Here is a 10322-nt window from a genome sequence, read left to right as displayed (position 1 = left end):
GATATGTTTCTTACATATTTGCAGCTAACCAAGGAGGTCAGATAAGCATTTTTTTGTTTTTTTTTTAATCCATGATTCTAGTAGTATACAATGTTTAAAACCTTTCAAAATAATATAGATAAAAACTAAATGTTTTTTTTTTTTTTTTTTGTGGTATGTGGTGTTTTCTTTTTCTCTGTTCATGCAACTTTTTTTTTCTCCACACACATTACATGGTTTGCTGCTTAAATACAGATAAGCTTTAAAGTTATGTGTTGTGTTTTATAAAGCTCAAAATCTTTGTCAATTTCATCCAGGCAGGTTCAGACTAGCCCTCTGATCATCTCATTCACTTTATAGCTGCATCATGGGAGACCACACACACTCACATAGACCTATTGAAAGACTTATATTAGCACAATAACTTGATAGTTGTGCTCACTATTTGCTTTACATGTTGACCTCTTATTGTAAGGCTAAGATAGCTTGTATTTACCACTAAGAGTAATACCTAATATTACTACCCATTAATTGTCAAAGACGACTGATTTAACCAGTGACTGATTATGTTACTGAAATCTTGTAAGTTATGTGTTTAAAGGTTAATGTACACATTTAAAAGGTTATATTTAACATTATTAAAATGTACTTCTTAAATCATGAGATTTAGTTTATTCTATTTACAGCCATAGGTGTATTTTCAGACAACTGTAAAAATAAAATACAGATAAATCTGCATTTAATTAGATATATTATGAAAAAAGAAAAATCTTATTGGTAAGAAATAAGAGTTGCATTTCACTATTCTCTGTATAGTTGCGTTGGAACAATATTTATTGTGAAATAAATATTTATTTATTAATAAATATTTCTACAAATACAGTTAAAATTAATTGTGAAAATGTTTCTCTTTGGGCTTATGTATACATCTAACCAACTTAAAGGAATATTGGGTTCAATGCAAGTTAAGCTCAATTGACAGCATCTGTGGCATAATATTGATTACCACAAAAAAATTTATTTTGACTCGTCCCTCCTTTTCTTTAAAGAAAGCAAACATTTTGGTTTCAGTGAGACACTTACAATGGAAGTGAATGGAAGCCAATTTGTTAACGTTAAAATTCTCACTTCAAAAGTATAGCCACAAGACATAAAGGATACGCGTGTAAACATGATTTTAGTGATAAAATCACTTACTAACCTTTTCTGTGTAAAGTTATGGCCAATTTTACTACTTACCATGACGATGTAATGTCAGAAAACCGTAAAACCCTAAAATGTCTGTAAAAATTATGATTTAAACAACTTTACAGCTCAACTAATACATGAGTTTTAACAGAAGAATTAATGCAAGTGCTTTTATAAAATTATAAGCTTCACATTTCTGCCTTTAAACCCTCCAAAAATTGGCCACATTCACTTTCATTGTAAGTGCCTCACTAGAACCAAGATTTTTGCTTTTTTAAAGAAAAGGAGGGAGGAGTCTAAATTAATTTTTGTGGTAATCAACATTATGCCACAAATGCTGTTGATTGAGCTCAACTTGTATTGAACCTAGAACATTCCTTTAATAAAAAGTAAATATTTCCATGTAATATTTTAATAATTTCTTTTGGTTTCAGTACAATGACAATATAAAAGCCAATTATTTAATTTTGCAATCATGTCTGTCTTTATAATATCAAGCTTACTATTGTTCTCACAAAGGGGGTCATATTTGTGACCATCATATTTGAGGTTCCCGCCAGTATCAAATATTTGGAAACCCCTGGTCTAAGAGACCCGATTTTGGTCATAACTCAGTTTTGACTAAATGTGTAGTCACTGTGTTTAGCCTTAGTATGGCAGTAATATTACAATAACATTCTTAAGAGGTCAATCTTGATTCATGTGGGGGGGGGGGGCAAACAAGTCTACATCAAACAGGTTTGCACACAAGCATTACACAGGAGAGTTTCCAGGGGAGGAATTTGAATTGCCCAGACGGACAGTCACTCCCTCACAAAAAAACATTTATAACCATGAAGTAAAATAACAGAAACAGGAATTACTTCCAAACCAGTTTGAAAACAGACTGTGATGAAATGCGTCTTGAAAGGGAGGTTCTGTGGCTTGTTTTATGAATATGTTGGGTGGTAAGTCTGTGTATGCTTGTGTATAGCCTACTGGGGAAGCAAAGTCCAACTGTTTAAGTTGTTTTACTAAATATCACATAATTTCTTCACTGATAATTTGAGCATTTCTATTCCCTCTCTGAGAGATGGCATATCTACCATCTTAAATCAAAAACTCATCCCTCCTCTCCACTGTCTTCCCTCCATCTCTATCTTTTGCAGTGTTTTACCGTAAATGTGGTCTCCCAGAGCTGACATGACTGGATAAATGATAGTCCTTCTCCTGTTCTACAGTCAACAGATCTTGGTCATTTTGGATGGGAGGGGCTGTCTGCTGGGAATCATTTTGGTCTGTGCTATAACCTTTCCTGGAACACGCCTCAATTTTCTTTCAGCAACAGCAGACTCCGCCCCATTCCACGGCCCATTGGATCAGCTGCATTCCAGATTCAGCCCCTTGACACAGGCGATTGGCTGATTTTGAAGAAACGTAACAATAGAGGAAGGACAAAAGCCAGCCAGTTGAACATGCAGCACAATGTGGCAACACTGAATGCAACTTCAAGATATGGAAGTGAGAGGAATAATGCAAGGGTAGTTTAGAGGGCTGGTTAGATCTTGCCGAACAAAACAAGAAACTGCTTTTGAAGTACTCTAAATTGCTTTTTCACTTGTTCCATACTTTTCATTACACTACCTTTCACTATTCCATATGCACACAAACATCTTTTCTCTCTTTTTCACCCACTTTCTTTCTCTGACCCCAGCCTTCCTCCCCCAGAGTAGTAACGTCCACCCAGTTAAACTCAAATGTTCATCTCAGAGCCTTTCACAGAAACACAAGCAGCCACACAAAGAGGGGCCACAGCCAGAGGAAGAAAGAGAGTATTGTTTGGCAACAAAACCTCTATTACATCAACAATAACTCATGAAACCAGTACAAAATATGAAGAAAAAATTGTGTGTGTGTGTTTTGGAGAAACATTGAGTGTGGCAGGATGGAGTATTTCTGGCAGAAATTAAGGTCACCAAACCAAATATACTAATTCCTTAAGGAAAAACAAGACTTAAAGCAGTAGACACACAGTACATACGCATATGTTCATTTTTCTAATCAAAACTTGTTGTCAAAGCTTGCAGTTTTCATGCTCCCCAAGACTGTGTACAGAAAACAGGCCTTGTGACTCTTCACGGGGTCTATTGTTTCTCAGGCATTTACTGTATACTATGAGGCAAATTATAGTGTCCATATAAGGCTAATTTACTCATTTTAAGTAATAAACCAATTATAAACTGTGAAATTCTTATGCATACCCAAGGGGATAAACTCCAGCACATTGCATCAGATGTAATAGTATACTGTATTGTTAAAGGATACGATAAGGTGCACATCTATTTGGAGGCCCAGGGAGGAACAGGTAAGGTGGGAAAGTGGGAAAGACAATTCTCTATACTTTTGTTATAAAAAAGGCTGTGGTGTTCAGCAAACGGTGGCACATAACTTTATTCTACAGAGATGTGGAAAATAATGCTTTTTGTCTTTTTGTCATCCGGACTTTGTAAAGCTGCTCTAAAGCAACAAAGCAGCACTATTCAATGTGCCTTTTCAAATCCTGGAAAAGGCAGCAATTGTGTTTGTGAAGCTTTTATTTTATTTTTCTGGGGTGGGTTTTATTTAAACTCTAGAATGAAATAGATGAAGCAGGTTCATTCATGCACACCAAGAGTGAGTCTTAAGGAAATAGCTTGTTGCTGCTGACACCTGAATAAAGAAGGAAAGTGCACAATCCTTTCCACTGGCACCATCATATTACATTGCTCCATTTAGAGCCCCTGAATAGAGCTCACAATACACTGTCTTTACAACAACCCAAATACTTATTTTAACTAAAAAAAAATAAAATAAAAAAAAAATAAAAATATAAAATTTCAGGAAAACATTAATGAGCACTGGCACAAAAACCTAAACACAGAGGAAAGCAAAAAATGTGTGTAGCCATATGTATAAAACAACCTAGTCACATTCCTAGTTTTTAGTTAAACGAAGCAGGGAAGAGAGTCAAAAAATAATAATAATAATAATAATTTTTGACTCCCCAATCAAGACCCCCCACTGTCCAAGACAATATTTGAAGGCCCCCTCACCCGAAACTAGACGTGTCTGATTAAAATAATTAATCATGAATAATTTTTTATTCTTGAAGTTTCAGAAAGAGTCTGTTTATAATTTGTTGGCATACATCTTAAGTTATTAAATGTTATTAAGTTAGCATTTATAATTTAAAATTATTTTAATATTTCTTATTTTAAATTCATTTTAAGAAATCTTGAGGCCCCATTGGAAGTGTGCTGAGGCCCCCTAGTGGGTCCTGGCCCCCTGGTTAAGAACCACTGCACTAGACTTCACTTTTTCTCCTCGCACCCAGTAAACATTCCCACGTGATGCTGGAATTAATTCCCTCCCCGCTCGCGCACAATCTGGACGCGGAACGCGCTATTGAATGCACGTGCAGCACAGAAAAAGACAGTAGATCAACTTTCCCGAGATTCTCTCCAGCAACACGGCGGACGGACGCTCACACCTTTCATCGCAGATATGAAACAACTTTTAATTCTCTTTCAGTGGAAATCACGCTCACTGGTGGATGTAAACGACTTTATATGAACTTCGCGTGAACTTGTTTCTCGGAGTTAGTTTTTTTTTCAGCTTTCAAGTTCGTCGGTTACTACTGTTGGATTTTAAGACGAAACATGCCGGAGAAAATAAGCATTTCGGATTTCGTTTCATTGGCGAAAGAAGACCTGTCGTCCCCTGGAAGCTCTGGATTTCAGTCAAAAATGAACGACTGTAGGAGCACTGTGTGCGCGCTTGAGGAGGTGAGGATGCGTGAACGCGCATGTTTACCTGCGCAGGTGGACGACACCTTTTGAGTGCCAGTCTCAGTGTGTTTACGGAAACAAATCCCGGACACAAGCAACATATATGTGAGAGTGAAATACGAAAGTTTCACATGCACATATTTAAAGACTGTTTTTTTTAGATGACGATAGCATGTCTTTGAAATTTAGCAACCTAACGAGATTTTAGCTAATTGCAAAGAGTTTAAATTAGCTAAACTACAGGATTGAACGGGTTTACTACAGAAATAATAGTATTCTCATAGAGATATGTAGAATGACATGCCTCCACTGTTTTACAGCTGCAGGTTCTACCTTAATAGTAATAAATAATCTGAGGTATGTGTCTGCACCAAATATCAATATCTGAGGTAAATTTGACTAAACAGCATCACATAATATCAACTGTGAGCTGTGTGTAAACATAATATTAAATCCGTACCATATTGCATGACAGCAAAATTGACCTCTTGCCATTCAACAGATTGTTGCTAATCAACACCAGTTGTTGTATTGCCCAATTGCTCATTGTATGGGCTCCTGGTGTGGGACAGTACAGGATTCACAACAAGGAAAAGGGAGCAAGACATTCAGACCCTTGAGGAATGTGCAGAGTTGTTGGCTGCAATGCTTCAGTCCTTAACAGTGAGACTGGAATGGCAGGGGAACAAACACACTTCAAACAGACTCTTCAGTGAAATCACCCCACAGTCTTTAGCAGCTGCACCATTTCATTGAGCAGTAGTGTTAAAGAATAGTTCACCCAAAAATGAAAATTCTCTCGTCATTTACTATTGGTGTTCAGTTCTGTCTTGAAAGTCTTGCTGAAAGAGTTTCACTATTTCTAGAACTATTGGTTAACCAACATTCATAGCACACAGAGTTATGAAACTCTTTAGGAGTTTGTGGAAATATCATTTATGATTGAAAGTAATTTTAAGGTTCCAAGGAAACTTCACCATTAGAACAACTTGCCCTCAGTTATTCATTGGGAATTTTGTGTGTTGTGGGAGATCTTTCCTTCAATGAGTCAGAGATGTGTGTGTGGTAGTAATTGTTTTCAGGATAATTAAAGTTCAGTCAGCTCAGGTCCTGATGGGGTAGATATCTCAGATGTGTTCAGATTATTTGTGTAAACAGAGTTCTGAGTGTGTTTGTGTTACAGTCTTTCAAAGCTTCGAAGTGGAAGTTTTAAGTATGTTTGAGGCCCTGTGGCAATGCATGTGTGTGAATTTATGTGTTTTTGTGAAGTTGAGCTTTTGAAGGACTGTTTTGGTTTGAGAGGCAGAGTTTGTTTTTGATGAAACTCTGGTTTGCAGCATGCTGAATAATCTGGAGGAGGAGGTGGCCTATGATAGCCAGAAACACTTCGGATCACACAAGGACAGATGAGTTTGCGGCAAGCACTTATGATTCTAGAATATTAATTAGATTAAAACATGGCACGTATGTGTATTCTGTACATGTCTCTGTCTGCTTGTATGTGGCATGTGTCTTTGTTTTTGGCACCATACAGTGCAGGCAACACTACAAAGACACTTGAACTCTACAGCGTGCCCTAGATAAAGCTGTATACAGTCATACATAAGGTGTGTTTTTTTTCTGTTGCCTCTGCGGAGCTCCTTGGTGCTGCACATCCCATGATGTCACGAGTTATTGTTCCATTAAAGGAGTCAATATGTGTTCAGGTTTAAGTTAAGCTCAATCAGCAGCATTTAAGACATACTGTTGACTAACACAAAAAATTATTCAGACTTGTCCCTCATTTATTTAAAAAAAACCAAATAATAAAATAAAATAAAACAATTGCGGTTACAGTATGGCACTTACAATGGAATTGAATGTTCCAGGTCATAAACGTTAAAATACACACTGTTTTAAAGTATAGCCACATGATGTAAACATTATTTTAAGACCTATTTTAAGAGCACTAGCGCTAACACAGCGTTATGTGAAAAATCATAAGCGCAGTAAATGGGCATGGCCATGAAGTTTTGGAATTTTCGTACAACTGTCCTACTTGACCCGCCCCGAGCGGGATTCGAAGCGGTGATCCCCGGCATGGGAGATGGATGCGTTAGCAAGGAGGCTATGTACTGTTCAAGCCTCGGTCGCTAGTGCATCTCTTAAGGCCAGAAGAGTGAGGTTTACACATTGTACAGCTATCACGTACCAGCTGGCTACCATTTCACCAGCATGTGCTAAATCTAGGTGCAAGTGGGTTTGACGAAATTGAGCGCACAAAGCGCAAATGGGCTGGGTCAAGTCAGTGCTCCAAACAAACATTTGAGATCAGTGTCACCAAGTTCTACAGTTAGGCAATGTTCAGACTGCCACTAAAATTTTTTGCATATCGAGATTAGAACTCGACCGATATGGGATTTTTTTAGACCGATACCAATTTTATAAGGGGAAAATTCACAGATTACCGATATGGTGGCCGATATATTTAATTTTTGAGCTGGAATGAAAACAGACCTTTTCTATGTGGATTGTTCACCGATTTTGCACCGATGTCATATCGTCATATGCAAAGGTACTCAGAAGGCTGCTTTCTTAAACAAATATTTTTATTAAAGAATATTTGACATTATTATACATTGTCATCAAATTTTAGAAATGAACACTGAGAAAATTAAGAATAAATAAAAATACAATAAATAGCTAAATAAACATCAGTGCTGTTTGTTCAGTATCAGTCAAATGCTGACCATTAAATTTAAAGAATAAATAAAAATAAAACAAATAGTTAAATAAACAGTACTGTTTAGTATCAGTCAAATGCTGAACATTAAAATAAAGAATAAATAAAAATAAAATAAATAGCTAAATAAACATCAGTATTACTGTTTAATATCAGTCAAATGCTGACCATTAAAATAAAGAATAAATACAAATAAAATAAATAGCTAAATAAACATCAGTACTGTTTAGTATCAGTCAAATGCTGACTATTTAAATAAATAATAAATAAAAATACAATAAATAGCTAAATAAACATCAGTATTACTGTTTAGTATCAGTCAAATGCTGACTATTTAAATAAAGAATAAAGAAAAAGAAAAAGAAATAGCTAAATAAACATCAGTACTGTTTAGTATCAGTCAATTGCTGACTGTATTAATATTGCAGAGTCAAGATAAACAGATAAGCAGCGGTGTTACACCGTATTCTGCTATACATGTTCAGGGGAAACGTTCAACGGTGGAAAACCAGACTTTTAAATATTACATTTTGCAAATGCTATGACTGGAATTGTTCGGCTGAAGGGGGTACCAAACTGTGAATCCTGAACAAAACAGTTTGGTGAATACATGTTTACACATTAGCTTCCACTCAGCTGACAACAATGAAAGTAGCTACATGATTAGCTAGATAGCTATAAGCTCGTTGTCACGGAGAGTAAAAGACGGACGTTGTTTATTTTACTTTCCAGCATTATGTCTCACCAACTAGGTAATAGCATAATGTGAAATCAACACTCAACAGACACAATCCACCACCGCACCGTTGTCTGCTGAGTAGGGCTGAAACGATTAGTCGACGTTATCGACAACGTCGACAATACATTTTTGTTGACAAAAATTTTCGTTGTCTAATAGTCGTTTGATCTTAACGTAACATAAGATCATATGAAACTCTAATGATTGCACACAAGAGCAGCACTGCAGCTCGCGCCTGACTGAGGAGAGGAAGAAAACACATCTCACAGTCCAGATGCACTCTAAACTTTACAAACAGCTTCAGGTGATGTAGATCGCAAAGTATGAGGGAATTATAATGCAAAAATACAAAATAAGTCAATACAGATGAACTCTCGTTGTGGAATAAACAGAGCCGGTGCTGACGCTCAGCTTAAGCAAAACTTGCGTGTCGAGCGTTTTTAAAGGAAACACGCCGGCGTTACATCTTAAATGCAGTTCTATTTAATGCGTTATAGCTTTATTAAAGTTCAAATAATAAGGAAACTGGCATTTCTCTGTGTGGTCAGCGCCTCTTCTATGAGTTGCGCGAAGTGTCCTGATCTAAGGGGGAGAGATTGAAACTGCACCCGGCTGAGGTACACTCTGTTGCGGGGATGCTCATCCCTCAAGTGCGCACGCTTAATGCAGCTAGATTATAACGTGATGGCAACTTATCGAATCATAATATATGTCACTGTGCATTTCTTATCGTGAAGAAAATTGGCAAAACGCAGCTTTATTAATAAGAGAGAGTTTGTTTTTTTGTGAGTTAAAGATGGATTTAAGTGAACAGAAAGGTGAGAGAGGGTAGTCTTCACCCCATTATACACTGCAAAAATTTTTTTTTTTATTTGTTTTTGTTTTGGCTTGTTTTCCAATATAAATATCTAAAACTCCTTTAAAACAACGTACGTTTACTTTAGCAGCTATACTGCAGAATAATAATTTTTTTTTTATCTGAAAATGCTGAATATAATATTAAAAATACAAATATTTTAAAATATCTAAAAATCCTGTAAAAAAAAATGCATTCACCTGAGAAGCAGCATATAAGATATTTAGACTTTTAGAGAATAGAAGTGTATTTTGTCTTTACTGCACTCGCAGAAGTATAACCAAGTGAAAAAATACTTATATACAAAATACACTTATATTAAAGATACATTCTCTTAAAGCAAGTCTAAATAGCTTATATGTTGCTTCTCAAGTAAATGTATCTTGTTTTAAGGATTTTTAGACAATTTTAAATGGAAAACAAGACAAATACTTTTGATAACAATAGGATTTTTTTTGTAGTGAAATTTTTACTAAATTAAACATGATTTCTCTTTAATTCAGTGACTGTCATTTAGAGGTATTTTTAAAAGATGATTTTGTCCTCTTTATTGTTAGCAAGCATGTTTAATACAACCTTTTAAGTCGGGGCACAAGCTGAATAGTCGGTTTAGAGCTAATGATTAATCGTTGCAATAATCGCCCAAATAGTTGAATAATCGTTCTAATAATAGTTAGATAAGTCGATTATCAAAATAGTCATTAGTTACAGCCCTACTGCTGAGCTGCAAAAAGATGTTCTGTTTATCTTTCAATCTGCTACATTACTGACTGCACTGACAGTCTGTAATATCGACTGATATATCGGTTGGGCACTAATCCAGATTGTATCCAGATGAGCTTTTGATAGTCTGGACAGCAAAAAACCACATGAAATCTGATTTTTCCAAATCTGATTCAAACCACATCGGGAGGTGGTTTCAAATGCGATTTAAATCGGATTTTTTCAGATGCATCTCAGTCCGGACGCTCTGGCTGCTCAAATCGGATTTCAAATGGTCTTTTGCGTCACTCTTAACGCGACACACAAGGA

The 10322-nt window shown here is 36.1% G+C and overlaps 1 protein-coding gene across 4 annotated transcripts in view; it reads left to right on the top strand.

The window, feature by feature from the left end:
- The first annotated feature begins 4591 nt into the window (after positions 1-4591).
- LOC127411420 (arf-GAP with SH3 domain, ANK repeat and PH domain-containing protein 1-like) overlaps positions 4592-10322 on the top strand; it is a 50551-nt gene continuing 44820 nt past the window's right edge. For all 4 annotated transcript variants that reach the window (XM_051646970.1, XM_051646969.1, XM_051646968.1 and 1 more), the window contains exon 1: positions 4592-4970. In XM_051646970.1, coding sequence (XP_051502930.1) covers positions 4845-4970 — 126 coding nt within the window. In that variant the 5' untranslated portion in view covers positions 4592-4844. The remainder of the gene's footprint in view (positions 4971-10322) is intronic.

This window comes from Myxocyprinus asiaticus, chromosome 20, assembly GCF_019703515.2.
Source record: "Myxocyprinus asiaticus isolate MX2 ecotype Aquarium Trade chromosome 20, UBuf_Myxa_2, whole genome shotgun sequence".
In the NCBI taxonomy this organism is placed as follows: Eukaryota; Metazoa; Chordata; class Actinopteri; order Cypriniformes; family Catostomidae; genus Myxocyprinus; species Myxocyprinus asiaticus.
Note: the sequence above shows the minus strand (reverse complement) of the source record. Positions and strands in the feature narration are given on the sequence as shown.